The sequence below is a fragment of the Lynx rufus genome, unplaced genomic scaffold (assembly GCF_022079265.1).
Source record: "Lynx rufus isolate CCGP_SWC_20201006 ecotype Redwood Valley unplaced genomic scaffold, mLynRuf1.p SCAF_11, whole genome shotgun sequence".
Lineage (NCBI taxonomy): Eukaryota > Metazoa > Chordata > Mammalia > Carnivora > Felidae > Lynx > Lynx rufus.
The window spans coordinates 25445972-25463659 of NW_025814825.1; the positions used below are offsets into that span (position 1 = coordinate 25445972).

A 17688-nucleotide genomic window follows, 5' to 3' on the forward strand; every position below is an offset into this window, starting at 1 on the left:
AATTGATTAAACAAATTAGACCTAGTTCTTTGAAAAAGATCAATAAAGAAATTCTGTCTAGTCTAACCAAGAAATAAAGGGAGACAACACAAATACACCACAGTAGCAATGAAAACAGAAATATTTCAACATATAGATACTTTCTAAATTATTGCAAATATTATACAGAGTTTTAGTAATGAACTTGAAAACACCAGTGTTATACAAGATTTTCTGTAAAGTAGACTACTAAAAATTACTCAAAGAAATGTAGAAATCAGGAAAGAGAATTTCCAAAACATCAGAGTAATAGCTCTAAGACCAACAACCAGCCCAGGTAACTTTAGGAGTTAAATGTTTTCCAACTTTACAGAGCTCTGTCCCTCTAAGTGCAAAAGAGTGAACGATTCTCTACCCATGTTATGCAGGGAGTACAAGCCTAACACAAGTTGAACACAAGCATCTGAGAGGGAAACTATAGGTCAATGTCACATATCCATGTAGGTGGAAAATCTCAACAGCAATAACAAAAAAGCAAAACCATCACTGTATAAAAATGGGTAGCCAGGCTCAACTCCTGGGAGAGGTTTCCTCATTTATAAAAAGGAAACAACACACAAAAAAAAATGACCCTCTTCTTCCACTTGCTACTGTCTCTCTGGGTATGACAGCTGGAACTACCACAGCCATCCTGAAATTATGAAGAGAGCTCAGACTACACCCTGGGGACAGGCAAGTAGAAAGACGAAAAAGACCCAAGCCTTTGATCTGGGCACAGAACGTCTGCCTTGGCCAACTCTGGAGCTACCCTAGCACCAGGCCTCTTTTTATGTGAGATAATAAGTCTTCCTTATTGTTTAATCCACAGGAGATGAGCATTCTGTTACCTGCAGACAAGTGCATTCTAAAAGTATACAAAGATTAATTATATTGAACCTGAGAGGGGGAAAAAGGGAGAAAAGAGTCTAAGAATGTTTTAAAAGTCAATGGTGAGAAATGGCAAACTTAGCAGAGCACATGATAAATGTGATGTTCAAGTCAATAGGGAAAGGAAGGATTTCTGAATAGTAGGAACCAATACTGAATAACGTAAAAGTTAGGTCATCACATCACAATTTATTCCAAATCAATCGCAAGTAGATGGCAGATTACACGGAAATAAAATCAAACCGTAAAAATACTAGAAGAAAGTATGGGTGAATAGTATCTACTCTGTGAATTGGGTACGACTTTCTAAAAAATACAAATACATAAACTGTTAAGTGTCTCTATGTGAAATTATTTTCTTCAGAGGCAAACAGTTAATGGGAAGAAAATATTTGACACGAATAACTATCAATTCCCTTCTGAAAGACTGGTTATAGGAACTGACAAGAAAAACGTCATCCCCAATATAAAAGAATAAAGGATCTAAGGTGTAATTTACAAAATATGAAATACAACTGACCAAAGACTATATTTTTAAGTGCACAATTCCACAAGAAATGGAAATTTATCAACATTATTTTTACATGCTGCTATCAAATTGGCAAAAATGTTTAATATATCACTCAATGTTTTAAGCATAGGATCCAACAGAAACTTCCATATACTACTAGTGGATGTGAAAATTATTAAATCTTTCTATAATCAATTTGAAAATAGGTATCAACTATATAAAGAACTTTAAAAAATTATTGTCCTTGGTTTGGTAATTCCCCTCCTTAAAGAAGTAGAAGGACATAAATATAGATGCAATAAAATTGCATATATTGGGGCGCCTGGGTGGCGCAGTCGGTTAAGCGTCCGACTTCAGCCAGGTCACGATCTCGCGGTCCCTGAGTTCGAGCCCCGCGTCAGGCTCTGGGCTGATGGCTCGGAGCCTGGAGCCTGTTTCCGATTCTGTGTCTCCCTCTCTCTCTGCCCCTCCCCCGTTCATGCTGTGTCTCTCTCTGTCCCAAAAATAAATAAACGTTGAAAAAAAAAATTAAAAAAAAAATTGCATATATTTTGGAAGTCCATTCCAACATTATTCCATAGTATTATGATATAAATGCCTAAACATTCACCGTATAGGAAGACAAAATAAGTGATGGCTCCTTGTAAGCTGAGAAATGTGTTTCCATTAAAAATCATAGTAAAGAAGAGTGAAAGCAATGAGAAAATGCTTCCAATATAGCATGAAGTGGGAAAGTCAGGATATAAAATGTATGTACAATAAACAGCAATTTGATCAATATACATATCACTTTTTCTATCGCTATGAACAGAGCAAGGGAAAAAAAAGAAAAAAAAGAAAAAAGAAGGCAAAAGCACCAGAAATGCTAACAGTATTTATTCCTCGATTCAGAGATCATGGCTGACTTTTATATTCTTCTTTTCATTTATCTGTATTTTCTAATCATTCTACCCTAAATGAGCATGTATTGATGCTATCTTCAAAATGAAGTGATACATGTACTTAAAATGAAATACTTAATTGTATCTTTTCCTTATCCCTTTACTCGGATCAAGCTGCAGGGTTTGTTTTGGTTCTCAGCTCTATCAAAAGTGGTTCTGCACAAGGGTTCGGAACGGTTGACATTTTACTCGGGAAATATGCTGCAAGAATGCTAATCCATGACGAGACTGAAGTTTATTTCTCTTCTGTGACTCACTGTGCACAGCTGGGAGCCTCTATCAGAGCAGCTTCATAGACACACTGCACAATACTCTGGCTGGATTCTCCCAGCCCCACCACTGCCCATCTCTCTTTCCTCACTGCTCAATCTACGATGTAGCTCCTGGTACCAGCTGCTGGAGCCGCCAGGTAAAGGATTCCACCTGTGCCCTAAGAGGCAGTCTCTACTTCATCACTAGAGCTATCCTGTCTACTGGCTGCTGCCTCTTCCACCTGGCCTCACTGCTTAGAACTTCTGAACCCTGAGAATGTGGGACGATTTGTTAACACAGTGTGGCAGACCTGGGCAAGAATGTTAATGATGCATGTTCAAACCCCTGGAGGGCTGGGATCCTAAGGCATGGCGATCACTACATGATGAGCAATTATGACTCTGAATTATCAGCAGTCACGGACCCTCCCAGGGACATGATATCAAGGAGGGCATTTGATTCCTGTCCAAAGCCAGCTTTCATGAAGAATGGAAATTGACAGAGAAAACGGAAGAAGCATCTTAAACTGGTTAAAGGAGAATGAAGGCCTCCTAGTTCCTCGGGTAATTACTGGAATGAGGAGGCTGAGCCAAAGGCATTGGTGGAACTTCAGCAGGCTCTAGACCAACAGGAAACGGCTCTGAGGCCCTAATGCTGGCTCTGGAGGTGGTGGGTAGGGTGGGGTGACAGGAGGATGGGGTGGAAAGTAGAGTGAGGGGGTCATGGAACCGCATTGTCCTGAGTTCAGAAAAAATGCCCCAGGTCCTCTGCTACAATCACCCTCAGGTAATCTGCCCTCCAGCCCCAGCACAGTCACATGATTGCTGGTGCTACATAACTGAGTCTTTCCAGTCTCTGGGCCTCAGTTTCCCAAGAGGAGCTGCTCAAAAAACCACAGAGATACTGGGGATGGGAAAGATGGGGCAGGGGAGCTCAGGGTCCCCTACCCCAATTCCTTATCTATGCAACCACTCCATGTCTGCTTCTACAACTATTTAATGTATTTGGGTTCCAAGAAGATTCTGCTGGAACAGATTTTCTAGGACTAAAGTAAAGCTTGAAAACACTGGACTAAATTCTTTCTCAGTCTCTTGGCTCTCTGTCACAAGGAACAGAAACAGCCCGTTCTCTCTCATCACACCAGAGTATTCTTTGTCCCGGAATGCCAACACATAGAGCAAACTCATAGGCTTTCCTGATGCTTTCTGCCCACCTTCCCACCCTCCTGGCCAAGGAGACAGGCCAGCCTCCACGAAGCCAGTGAATCAGGTGGATAGCGCCCATGGGAAATGAAGTTCAAAGGGCCTTCGGGCAGCTGGCAGTTTCCCTAGGGTGTCACTGCAGCAGGGACTCTTGTGTTAGTGGAAGGAAATGTGTCTCCCACATCAGTATCATTGGGATGGAAAAGGGTGGAGATCCTCAGCAATCATGTCACAGAAAAATGTTTCTGCAAGGCTGTAGCTTGTGTCATACTTGTGGGAAAAAAAGACACCCACGTTTTCCTTCTTCCTTTAATCACACCAAAACAGTTCTAAAAACAAAATTTCATCAGAGGCCAAGTTCCCAGCACACTCTCCCTCATGGTCTTTATATAAGGAGTGGATATCTGGTCCCATGCATGGAAGGGGGAACGGTCAGTGCCGGTCACACAGAGCCCTCCTCCTGTCTCTGGCCTCAGGCTTTGGGTATAGCCCAGGGAGCTTCAAGGTAGAAGGCCACATTCTTTTTTTTTTTTTTTAAGTTCATTTATTTTGAGAGAGACAGAGACAACATGAGTGGGGGAGAGGCAGAGAGCAAGGGAAAGAGAGATGCCAAGCAGGCTCCACACTGTCTGCACAGAGTCCAACATGGGGCTTGATCCCATGAACCCTGGGAGTTTGACCCAAACTGAGACCAAGAGTCGGATGCTTAGCCAACTGAGCCACCCAGGCGCCCCAAGGAAGGCCATGTTCTAAGCCTGCCTAGAAGTGTCTGCTCTTTTGGGGTCTGGGATAGAATGCTCGGAGATGGGGTGTGGCCCCACCTGCCAGAAGCTGATGGCCCACGCCACACAGGAGAGTACTCACTGCCCAGCGCTGCATCAGGGTCATTACACCAACTGACCCCCTGATTCGACCAGGAGACCTGTATTATCTGCACCTCCCATCTGAGAAAATGAAGGTTCAGAGAAGGGAAGTGGCTGCAAAAACTCAGGAGAAGCAGATCCAGGAGTGACACAAAGGCCCCCAAGTCAGTGAGACAACATATGTGTAAGGCACCTATGCTCACAGTAGGTGTTCAATGGTCCCTGCTCTGTTCCCTTCTGTCCTATGCTAAACAACTTTCCATACCCCAACCTTTGGTAACTTCCTGACAGGTGGTTTCCCACAATCCCACCCAGTTCATGTCATAAGCTAAGGACATTTGCCTGAGTAAGCCCGTGGGACTCTCCTTTGCAGATTTCTGTCTGAACAAAGAGAAAGCCAAGTAGAAACGGTGGAGCTCTGATAGTAACAAGCATGCACCTCCAGGTAAAATGCCAGGCCAAGTCCTATGGGAGCCTGATGTGACTTTCCAGCAAAGCCTGCTCCCCATGGGGTTGCTTGGTGATCACCCATGCCAGACAGCTCCAAGACAAACACAGAGATGATTGATATTTTGCCGGGAGTTACACAGCAGGCTCGTGACATAGACCTTTGATTTTGCCATCCAGCACTCCCTCAACAAGAACGCACTTCCTGGATGAGATAATTTAATTAGTATTTGTCCAGCACCCTGCAGCGAAAGGCAATCACCTACCCCTTCCATCCTCTGAAGGGGCTGAGTAATCCACAGTCTCTTGATGCCATTTAATCTAAAACGTCTGGGTGACTCACCCTCCCTGAGATTTCCCTCCAGAGTATTTACCTTAAGAAAACATCCATTTGTTCCCTAATTTAAACAATTCCTCTTGGTTTAAATCTTAAAGAAACTACTTGGTTTTTGTTTTTGTGCCTGTGTTTGTTTGTTTGCTACAGTTATTTTTAAAGTTATATATACATATGCATATTTATATATACCTATATACTTGTATATACATATATACATATAGGTATACATATATAATTAAGATATATTTATTATAATAACAGCTTACAGAATATATAAGATATAGAATTTATATAAATATAAGTAGAGAGAGAGAGAATAGAATATATACATATATTGAGATAAGCACCATTTTTGCAGAAAACCCCTGACCCTGCTCTAACATGACAGCATCTAGCAGTCAGCCCAATTGGCTCCTGTAACCATTCTGAATTGGGTGTGGCCAAAGAGATGCGGTTGAGGGGGCCTCCTCAGAGGTGCCCCTGCTTCCTTAGAATGAATGATCTCTGCCTTTGTGTGTTTCAGGACCCTAACCCTCAAATCTGCTGTCCACCCTAAACTTTACTTTTAGGTCACACCAATTTCCCAGCCCTACCCTTCACAGCTCTGTCTTCTACCAGGAACTATAGCCCAGAGCTGCCTTCAAATGCTGCCCTAAGCCTAAGCACTCTGCCCCAGTCCCCTTGCCTTGCTTCATCCTGAAACCTCCCAGACCTTGTTTGAATGCACCCTGGGCCTGAATAACAAACATTTGCTATGGTAAATCCCATTCCCCGCTTTCCAGATAACTTCTCCTTAGCAGAGATAAGCTGCCAGGCAGACAGATAACAACTGGGATATGCAGTTATTAAGGTCAGATTTTAAAATGACAAAAGGATACGTTTTAAAATAAAGCCCACTTGAAAATCAGCTTCCCTTCCAACTCAATTACATTCATGCCTCCTGCTCTCCGAAGCTCCTTAGACTGAGAGATTCCAGCTCCCATTGGCTTCGGGGGTATTGGAGGAGAGTTGCCATGGCAACATGGAAGGCCCAGACACCTGAAACAGGAAGTGGAGGACACGGTGCCTCTGGGTCTCTCAGGCACCTGGAGCTGCCAGTGTGGCCCTATGAGGCAGAGGCCCCCACAGCCAATGTTCCCACCTACTGTGGGACCTTGTTGAAGCTAAGCTAAAAGAAGGGTGATGGGGGCAGCAAGGGAGCCAGCAGGCAGGGCCTGAGTGTCTCCAGCCTCTCAGGACCACGGGGATGAAGGCACGTATGGTAGCAGATGTGAATAGTCGCTTCAGCAGGTAGCTACACTCTTCAAGACCGTGTTGTAACAGAGTGACTAAAAGGGCTCCCCGATGCTGGTTTCTCCTCACCAGGTGGAAGTCCTAACACAAGCCAACTTCTGTTGCCATCATGAATGACCCAGACCAATGCTGACCACTCATCCCTGGCCCCAACCAAGCCTCACAGCTTTGGGCATCCCTAGTAGACATCACAAGCCACCCCTGATGCCCTTGACATTGCACATCACACCTTGGTCCTCCAGGGTTATCACACCATAGTAGCCAACTCACTTTACGATGGCACAAACAAACCTCTGAGCTCAAAAATATCATCAAACCATGTTTGTCACTGTTGCACCATGACCAATTATTGAACCTCTTATTATTTAAATGACCAACCTATGACTCCACTTTCTGTCATAAGATGGGCTGAAACCCCCCAACTCCCACATCACATATGGACCCCCAGCCATCCCAGTCTCTTGGTGGTGACGACCATCCCCGGCATGTCCTCTAGCCCTTACACCCTCCACCATTCCATACATGTATCCTTCTACCTGCTCCTCAAGGAGCACAGCCAAAGAATCCCCTCACCCAGATTCTCAATATCCCAACAGCACGTTAGCCTTTCCTGCCCCTCCACCACCCCCAGCTAATGCTGGAGGCCAGGCTAGAGGGCTCATTGCCAAGGGTTTATCCTGCCCTGAAGAGAGCTCACTGTGCCCTATTCATCTTTTGGGCACTAATTAGTAGAGATGTCCTCCTTTCAAGTGTATAGAAATATATGTGTGTGTGACTATATGAGCCTGTGCCCGAGTGTATGCCAACTAGTTAATGGCCCAACAAACACTGGGCCTTCTATGAGGACCATTCCTAGGAGTGCATCTAAGCCAGCTGGGTGACCTGGCCCTGGGCAGCCAGCCACAGGCCTTTACCTGCAACTCCATCATCAGCCCCACACTGGCTCACAATGACCACATCTGAAGTTCTTGGATAACTGTTCCAATAATTTTCTTGCTACATTGACTTCTTGGTCCTAATACCTACCAGACTCTTGACTTCACAAGCCTCCCCTTAACTTTGGGGTTCCAACTCTGAGGAAAGGCTACCTTCCTCACCCCCAAGTCTTCAGCCCTGAAAATCTCCCATAGGAGGAGAGAGAAAAAGGCAAAGTATCACCAGAAAGAGACCCCAGGCCAGCCACTTGCATTAGCACCAAATAAAGTAGCCTAACCCCACCCTGAGCTATGTGGCTTGTCTGCCTCTCCCATCTCCCTCCACTGGGCTCCACTGCTCCCTGCTTCCCACACTCCTCGTGGCTCATTTTTCTGTTCTTAGATCTGGGGGGGAACCGGCCGTAACAGCAGACTCCTGCCTCAGCCACAGTTACACCTGTCCCTGCGGTTGGGCTAATTTTGGCCACTCTGGGGAAAATACATTATCCCTTCCAGCCTCAGCCTAGGCCTGCATGTTGGCCATCCAGGGCCAAGCGGTGAGACCAGGTGGTGCCAGGGGCCCTGCTGTACTCAGAGACTGTATTAGCAGAACTTCCTGGCTGAAAACTACTCTTAGCCTTCTCCACACTGTGCCCCATAAACACCAGCATCAATGGCAGCAGCATCAGAGAGAGACAGGAAGAGGGGATTTTTGTGCTGGTTAACACCTGCTCAGAACACAGAGCCAGTGACCCAGCCACAGGAGGAGAGGGAGAAGGGTGCCCTGATGCTTACCTTCCGCATATCTTTGCCAAAGGTCTCACTATAGGTTGTGCCAAGGATTTCAAACTGGACGTAGGGATTCGAGCTGTCCTCCCGAAACTCCATCACCCCTGTGAGGCCAGTGATGTGACCCTGCAGGAGAGAAGGAAAACCCATTGAGGAAAATATGGATGGAAGGGATAGAGTCCCAAAGACAAAGAAGGGAAGGAAGTAGTCACCAAGAAGGGGACAATCAAGATCTTGAGGAAGCACCAGACAGGCTATAAATGAGGACCGGGCTGCTAGCAGTCCTATAGCCGCAGAGCAAGATTGACACTTCCTAGACCGCTGCTCACAGGGGAAATCCCTAAGGCTTGCACTTGATATTCAGGTGGTCAGTATGATTAGAGCACATGCTCTGTGCCACATATCGTGCTTGCTATATAGGTCAAAAAGTGACAGTTCTGTCTCCACCCTCCTGGAGCTCACAGTCTTCCCGTGCATCCTGCTCCATGGGTCACCTTAGCCTGAGCCAAAAGAAAAGTCAAAGGTCAACAGAGCCTTTGGGCAGCAAAGCATGAGCACTAGAGGCCAACACCAGCTCAAGTCCTGGCTTTGCCACCTGTGTCATCTTGGGCAAGCCATCTCCCATCATCTCCAGCCTGAAGTTAATTAGATCCACTTCACAGGGCCTGAAAGGGCCGAAGGATAAAATGTGTACAAAGCACAGTGTCTGGCACAGACTGTCTGTGGTGGGTGTGCAAGCCCTGCCCTCTTCTCAGGCCATTCAGTGGGTTCTGTAGAAGCAGGTGGCAGAGGGGCTGAGGGAGCCTATGGCAAACCCCCTCTCCCTTCAACCCACCCCCTCCCTAGGGTGGCGGTTCCATCCAGCCTTGTTCTCCCATAGACCATGAGCTGGGAGAGTCCCAGATCCTGAGCTGGCCAAAGAGGGGCCCCAGCTCTAGCTCAGGCTGCAATAGATTCAACCAACACCGGAATACATTCACTGCTATTGACAGTGCACACAATTTATTGTGACTACAATTCCTAGCACTATAGATTTCCCTAAATGCTCTTTTGAAGCCTCTGAAAGCCAATTCACTCTAACAAGTCTTCTATGGATTACCCAATTCACTTCAAATTCAGCCTTCCAACTTGGTGTCGTGCCTGAGTGTGTGCGACAGGTCATAAATGCAGAACACATGTGCACACACACGAACACACACAAGCTAAAGTCTTAGTGATCAGCAGGTGTACTGCATACTGAGACAGCCTCTTATGAATAGTGGCCACCTGCATGGTAGGGTATCTGGCTCACCGGAGCTGGGCAGTTGCCTCCATTGGTTGCTTAAGCAACTCTAAAGTCCAATCTCCTTGTAGAAAACAGAGAAAACAATAATAATAAATCTATGAAGCCCAACTCACCAGCCCTAAATGCTGGGAAAGGAAGAGTGGCAAGGAGGGAGGTCTGTGGGGGGCCTGCAGGGACAACCACACAAAGAGCTCAGTTTCAGACCACCTGCTCAAGGGTGTGTGTGTGTCTGTGTGTGTGTGTCTGTGTGTGTCTGTGTGTGTCTGCACACATGTGCATGCAAGGAAGGACCTGTCTTCAGCCTTAGCCCAATGGGTGTCCCCTTACACACACCTTTTTTTTTTTTTTTTTTTTTTTTTTTTTTTTTACACACACCTTTTTGATCGTGTCCAGCATGGACCTTCCTCCATTCCATGGCTTGGTGGACTTGCGTATACAGTTCAGGCTCGCCATGCTATGCCACTTCCGGTCCTCCAGCTTCCGGTGGAAGGCATTGGCCAGCATCAGGACACTGTCATACAGGTAGAGGTTGGAGATCTGCAAACACAAAGGCGGTGAAACCCTTTCCACTGATGCATTTTCAGAGAAGGGGAGCAGCAGAGGCCTTGGGTGATCCAGGATGCCAACACTAACAAGTGGTGCCAGTATCTATACCACAATCCTCTAGCTTCTAGTTGTTCATTCAAAAACCTTGGGGCACCTGGGTGGCTCAGTTGGTTAAGCGACCAACTTTGGCTCAGGTCATGATCTCGCAGTTCGTGAGTTCAAGCCCCACGTCTGGCTCTGTGCTGACAGCTCTGATTCTGTGTCTCCCTTTCTCTCTGTCCCTCTCCCATTCACACTCTGTCTCTGTCTCAAAAATAAATAAACGTTAAAAAAAATTTTTAAACAAAAAAACCCAAAAACCTGGCCAGGCACTGGAGTCTTAAGCAGAATAAGAACTAGCCCTGATTCAGGAACTAGAGTGGGAAGTGGATCTGTACACCATGAGAACCAGCATGGTCATCACCATGGTTGAGACTTGCACCCAGGCTTTGTGCAAGACTGGAATGGGGCATCCTGCTCACATAACACAGGATGGAGGGAAGGATAGACAGAAAGCTTGGTCTAGAAGGATTAGTAGGATAAAGGGTAGAGAGCATTACAGGGAGGCAGAATTATGCAAAGGCATGAAGGTACAAAGGAGTGGGGTCAGGTAGGGCAGGGTCCACCAGCAGTGATCAGATATGAAAGATTTTAGACTTTGTGGACCTTATAGTCTCTTTTGCAATGCTCAGCTCTGCTCTTACTGCAGAAAAGCAACCAAAGACAGTATGTAACAAAGGATGTGCCAATAAATCTTTATTTTAAAAAATAGGCAGTAAGCTGGATTGAGCTGAAGACTACAGTTGGCCCAGCCTTGGGGTAGAGGGATTGAAAACAGTGCCAAATATCTGTATTAATGGGTACAGTAGAGATGAAGTGGGATCAAGGGGGAGGTAGGGATCAGGGATCTAGCCATGTTGAGCCTCATGGGCCATGCTAAGGAGTAACAACATAGGTGACTTTAGGGAGAAGGATGCCATTGGTGGGATCTGTGCCCAGAAATCAGATATGTGCCTTGGAAAGCCTGCTCTGATCCCCAGATAGGCCTGGGGTCAATGATGGCCTGAGTGACACTGGCAGCTTGTGGTTATAGAATATCTGAGGACACAGAGCCTGCTCTGCAGTGGCATCACTGCCAGCCAGGGGATACGTTTGGGAATTTCAACTGTGCACATGTGAGAACTATCCCTCTGCTTAGCTGCTAAGTAGAGATGGCTCATAGAAGAAACAAAGCCCATCTCAGAGCTCTTGAGAGCATGATTGCAAGGGAAAAGCTGGTACACTGGTGAGGAGAGCTGTACAAGAGCCCTGGTATCCAGGGATGGGACAGGTCCAGCTCATCCTCCTGACTACAGTTCAAGACCCTGATCCAGATGAACCTGAACACCAGCACCTGCCTTCTCAGGGGCCCATCAAGAGTCCTCTGTAGGGTGGAAGGCAGCCCTGTTCTCAGATGTTACCTGCACACTATCCCTCTCCTCCAAGGGAGGTGTCATGAAGCACAAAGGTAGGAGAGTCAGGGAAGGGCGTGGGTAGGAGGTAATGTCCACCCTTGTTCAGGTGTGTGGTCCCTCCTGGGTAACTGGTGCACAAACAACCATCAGCCAAAGTGGGTCAAGGGGATGATTCTCTGCACACCTAAACAGCAAGGTGTCTGCTAAAAATATTTCAGAAAAACAAAATCACTGGATATAAATAGGAAAACGTGTCAACCTCTTAGGACTCCTGGGAGAATCAAATAAGATCCTTGGTCTGCAGGAAGAACCCCTGCTGCCTTCCAACTTTACCCCTCACCACTCCCCAGTATGGCTCTCACACCCCAGTATCTACGTGCCTTATTCTCCACCTGCAGTTTCTTTCCTCACCTGTCTTGGACTGGGTGCTCCCAAAGCACAGCCCCAGGCAAGAGCTTGGGTAGCATGGACCGTTTTCTACAAGTGAAATCAGAGATGGGCTAAGAGAGCTGGTACTGGACATCAAAACCATCTGTTCCATCACAACTGTCCAGTAACTCATGCTAACCAACCCTCAGGGGCATTTCTGCTACACCATGTCAAGCAGAGTTGACTACTTCTTCTGTGGGTGTCCCTGTATCCTGCCCATTCCTACAGAGCCCTGCCTTATCCACCTTCAACCCATGTCCTTACAGTGGACACAGGGATGTATGCCACTGAGGCCTTCATAAGAAATGGGTGGAGGATGGACAGCAATGTTGCAGATGTGGCAGGAGTGTGCCTGGGACACCTGAGCACCGCTGACTTAACCAAGGCCTCCAAGTATTTTGGTGCCTGGTGACATTTTCCGGGGCCCTGAAATACACGTGTGCTTACCTGACAGCAGAGAGAAGTCACTGCCATCACGAAGAATTGACCTCCTGCCCTATAGGCAACACCAGGGTAGAACCGTACCTCTCGCTGCTAGAGCCCTGAGCAAGCATTTCCCTCCTGAGAAGGACTAACCCACTCTCTGTGCTTGTCAAATCCTCAACCCTCAGGAGCCCCTACCACTGCAAAATTATTTTTGACATGTCCACCTCCCCTCTGGAATACAAACTCATAATGGAGATGTTGTTTTAGGCCACTTGGAACAGCACAGCCCCAGTTGTGACCCAGACCAGCACCCAAAGGAATCCCTTTTTGCCTCCAGCACTTCTATTCACAAGGAATTAAGGTACTTAACAAATGAATGAATGCAAAGAGGCTGGCAATGAAGAGGCAAAAACAGGATGTGACTCAGAAAGGCCAAAGGAAGCCCTCAGCCTTCCCACAAGTATGTCTGCTGGGAAGGATGAACACATTTTAGTTCAAAGGAACAAGCTTTCAGTTCAAAGGCTTTAGCAATGTTCTTTTCCAGATAGATATATGTATCTGGAAATATATATATATATATATATATATATATATATATATATATATATATAAAACATGCATATATACAACTTTTATATAAATATGTATATATTCATATATAACTTGTATATAACTTTTATAAATGAAACATGTGTGTGTGTGTATAATGTATGTATGTATACAACTTTTTTCTTACTATCTCTAAACACAGCATCCAGCACCAACCAAAGCATACAGGTGGTGTTTAATATATGTTGGATGGATGGATGGATGGATGGATGGATGGATGGATGGATGGCTAAGTGAATAGATGAATGAGGGGATGGGTAGGTGAAAGGGAGGAGGAGTGGATGGATGGAAAGATAGAGGGGGAGATGGATGGGTGGATGGATGGATGGATGGATGGATGGATGGATCTCCTGCTAAGAGGATACACACTGATCTTGGTTCCCCAAAAGAGAAAACAGTAGGAAGAAGAGATTGGGCACCTCCACTTTGACTTGGCAGAGAACCTCCTTTGTTCAAACAGCATCTTGCTTCTCATTTACAGCCTGCTCAAAATGTCTTCTCGATCCCCACTTGGAGCTCCACCTTCTCTCACTCCTGTCCCTTCTCCTGATAAGATGCTATGTCAGTACTTCTCCCTGCTGTGGGCAGACACTAACACCCTGTGTTGATCTGTGGCCCTATCTCTGCTGTTCAACTTCAGCATCCTCACAATGAGAAGACATGTGTGGGGATGCAAAGGGAGAGCACTACCCTCACAGTCTGGTTGTCTGGAGACTGGAGACGGGACCTTTAGGGGAAAAGATCAAGAGCAGATAGTAAAAAGGCGGCCTCTGCTTGGGGCTCTGTCTGGGTTCTGATAAATATATGGCAAGCCTTTTCTCAGGGTGGGTGGGTGGAGACCAGCATCAGGGCATGGTCACGACCAGCCCCTGAGCCAAGAGTGGTCTGGAAGGAGAGAGGCTCCCAACTGTATGAACACTCACTCAATGTCAGGTTCAAGGGGCTAACAGCCCAAGCTGGGAGCCCCAGGCCACAGGGGCAGAGAAAAGGGGCCTGGTTTGAGGGAATGCTTGCCTCTTTTCCCTCACTTCTCAGGTAAGACACAGCACAGTTCATTCAGAGCAGACAGACAAGCAGAGCTGATACTGTCACTATTTAAACCCTCATCCCCTCTGGCTGGCCTAGGGACATTGCAGCACAAAAGTGACAAGGAACCAAAAAAAAAAAAAAAAAAAAAAAAAAGACATTTCAGGTGAAAGTAGACCTGAAAAGAAGACAGACCAAGGTTTGAGGCCAAGGGCATGGCAGAATAAAGACCTGGATGCAAAGCAAATGACCTGGGACCAGGTCAGACAATATAAAGTCAGAGGCAGACAAAAGCCACAGCCAGGCAAGGGGTCTGAGGCTGGAGCCTCCATTCTGAGTGGGGACAGAGCTAGAATGGAACCCAGCTGGTTCAGTTAGCCACCTTAGAGGTGTATGCCTGATCCCTCTGTCACTGCCGTACAGCACAACTCTTACTGTACTGAGTGTGCAGCTTAGCCGGGTGGCCTTGCAGGATGAGCAAGAGTTTTGGATTCATCCCAGCCTGGGCCAGCTCTGCTCACTGCTATTCCTCCTCCAGTGCATGGAGACAGCAGGTGCTCAATAAATGCTTATTGAATTAGTGAATTGAATCTCCACTTGCATTCATGCAGAGTGATGTTGAACAAGTCATTTAATGCTTAAGACTCACCTTGATGACAAGAAAATACAATGTGATCAGCAGCCCTGGAGAGGTGCACCCTGGAGGGGTGGCCCTGAATAACTCCCCTGAGAACTGCGGGATGGTAGTACTCATGCGTGCCAAGTACTGTCCTAACTTCTTTGTGTGCAGCTTTATTTTAGGAGGGAGAAGAAACAGGAAGAAATGGAAGGGGGAATACAAGACCTACACAATGTGGATGGTCTGAGAGCTCCTCCAAGGTGCCCCATCTCTGAGCCCAGCATGAGTCTGGGACACAGAAGCCTCAGAACCACTGGGAAAAGAACTTGTATCTGCCAACACCACTCGCCCTCTTCCCCAATGCCCCTTGGCCTGAATGCTTTTCAAGAAGGAGCAGAAGTTGTATCTGGATTTGTAGCTTGTGGCTGGGAAGACTGAGCAAAGATCCCCCTGAGCATTATATCCCCAGTTCTGCCTGCACACTGCTCACCTGGACACATGTCCCTGGTCTCCTCCTGGCCCCAGCAGCCCTGTCACAGCTGCCATAGCCCCCTGGCCTGAGCCAGACCTTTCAGGTCTGCAAGGGCTGAGGCGCTGCAGAGCATCCCTTTATGGGAAAAGCCACTCCTCTGCCTCTGGGGTGTTCCGTAAAAGGTTCCAATATCGGAAGGCCCAGAGTGGGGGCCTCACTATGCCTGACTCAGGCTCCTGAAAGGGAGGTGGCTTGGCCCATTGCAGTTGAAGGTCTGACATGTGTCCTGCAGGGCTGGCTCAACCACAGGAGACCACCCAGGTGTGCAGGAGAAAGGGGGAGGCAGGCAGGCAGGGCTAGAACAGGGACAGCTCCAGCCCAGCCCTGTGGGAAGCACCATGCTCTGTACTCTGCCCTGTCACCTGTCCCTCGCCCAGGCTTAGGGGCTTCAATCCCAAGGAAGCTTCCTTATGTCCTGTCTATGTGGTCATCTCCTACAACCACAGAGTGGTTCAAGTGCCCTCATTCCTCCCCGAGGAAATAGTAACTACTGGTTACCTTGTCTCCCAGCCTTGGGCCCTCCCCCACCCCTGCACAGAGTTGTCTTTCCTGGATGCACATCCTGCACTGTCACATCTCCAAAGACCACACCCTGGTCCTCGGCACCCTGGTGGCTATCCCCCTTTCTGACCGAATTCCCAAAATTTCCCACCTCCCACCTCTAGCCCCAGACACACTGAACTCTGTCCCTGTTCTCCTGGGCCCCTGGGCTTTTGTATATGCCATTCTTCCTAACTGGTACCTGCTACGGAATAGAGATGAAACTTCCCCATTTATGCAGAGCTTGTGGGAATTAAGAGAGAGAGCATTTTTGAATGTCTAACATAGGAACTGTCACATAATCAGTGCATAATGAGGGTTTGTGGAATTAATGAATGCTGAATGAATAAATTTAAATCTGTTTTTAGGAAAAAGAACACCAAAGTAAAGATATACCAAGGTATTTGCAAAAAGAATGCTTCTCAGAATACAACTGATGGAGGGGGCACCTGGGTGGCTCAATTGGTTAAGCATCTGACTTTGGCTCAGATCATGATCTCACAGTCCGTGAGTTCGAGCCTGGAGTCAGGCTTCGTGCTGACAGCTCAGAACCAGGAGCCTGCTTCAAATTCTCTGTCTTCTCCTCTCTCTGCCCCTCCCCTGCTCACACTCTGTCTCTCTGTCTCTCTCTCAAAAATAATAAACATTAAAAAAAAAGAATATCATTGATGGAGGATACAAGCCATGCTGAGAAAAGGGTATAGGAGCTCTGGACCAATATATTCCATGGGGAAGTGTCCATCTCCAATCAGAATCTGGGGTCTGCATTTCCAGGAGATGGGAGTATCCTAGCAAACTTGTATTTCCAAAGCCAATAATCTGTGCAGGAAGTGGGTCTTTGGAAGGGAAATGGGAAAGGTGAGGACACATTTCTCAGAGGTAGAGGAGAGAATTTGGCCAGGAGGCCTTGATTGGGGCTTGCAGCCCTTGAGAGACCCAGGTAGACCTCTTGGCTGCCCAATGATCAAAGACCAATCCCATGAAGCCAACTGAGGACCTTGGATATGGAAAAACAGATTTTATTCTTTTAAGAGTTGGCACCAGAATCCCCACTACATCAGTAATTATATTTTATATAGTTATATTTTATATTCCTGTGTTAGCAGGGGCAAAGGCTACCAGAAAGATTGTTACGTTTATCTTCATGAAAAAATAAGGAGAATTTACTTTGGAGTCAAGACCCAGAGGAAGAAAATAGAGGATGGATAGAAAAGTCAGCAGGAAAGAGAGTGTGAGGTCCCGGGGGAAGGGGACAAGCAGAGAACATTCCTCAGCAGGAAAGGACTGAGGACATCACAGGCTGTCTGTGCCACTACAATGCCAATACCCTACCCTGACTCTTACCATATGTGACAGCATATTCAAGACTTAGATTTGTAGGCAAAGCCAGGAAAGGTGCTGGTTTCACATCTGAGTCAACCCTAATTTGCAGGCAGCCCCATGAGAAGGCTGGATGATCTGTTTACTTACATGAGTCCCCAGAAGCAGCATTAGGACCAGGAGTAATGAAAAGATAAGCCCCCCCCCACCCCACTCATGAAATATGCTAAGGAGACCTATACTCTTCAGATCCTATCTGGACCCTGCAGGCCAAGACTTGTGTCCACCTCCATCAGACTGGAAGAGACAGGCCCCCAAAGGACAATGGCCCCGTCGTGGAGCCAGCTGCCTGACTTCCCAGTGCTCCGTGCATGTTTCCCTGTAGTAACTATGAGGGTGCTCCAGCCG

At 46.9% G+C, this 17688-nt stretch overlaps 1 protein-coding gene across 1 annotated transcript in view; it reads right to left on the reverse strand.

Moving 5' to 3' along the window:
- GRID1 (glutamate ionotropic receptor delta type subunit 1) overlaps positions 1 to 17688 on the reverse strand; it is a 697306-nt gene that overhangs the window by 203313 nt on the left and 476305 nt on the right. Inside the window, exons 7-8 of the mRNA XM_047072607.1 lie at positions 10116 to 10277; positions 8462 to 8581 (exon numbers count right to left, since the gene is read on the reverse strand). Coding sequence (XP_046928563.1) covers positions 8462 to 8581; positions 10116 to 10277 — 282 coding nt within the window. The remainder of the gene's footprint in view (positions 1 to 8461; positions 8582 to 10115; positions 10278 to 17688) is intronic.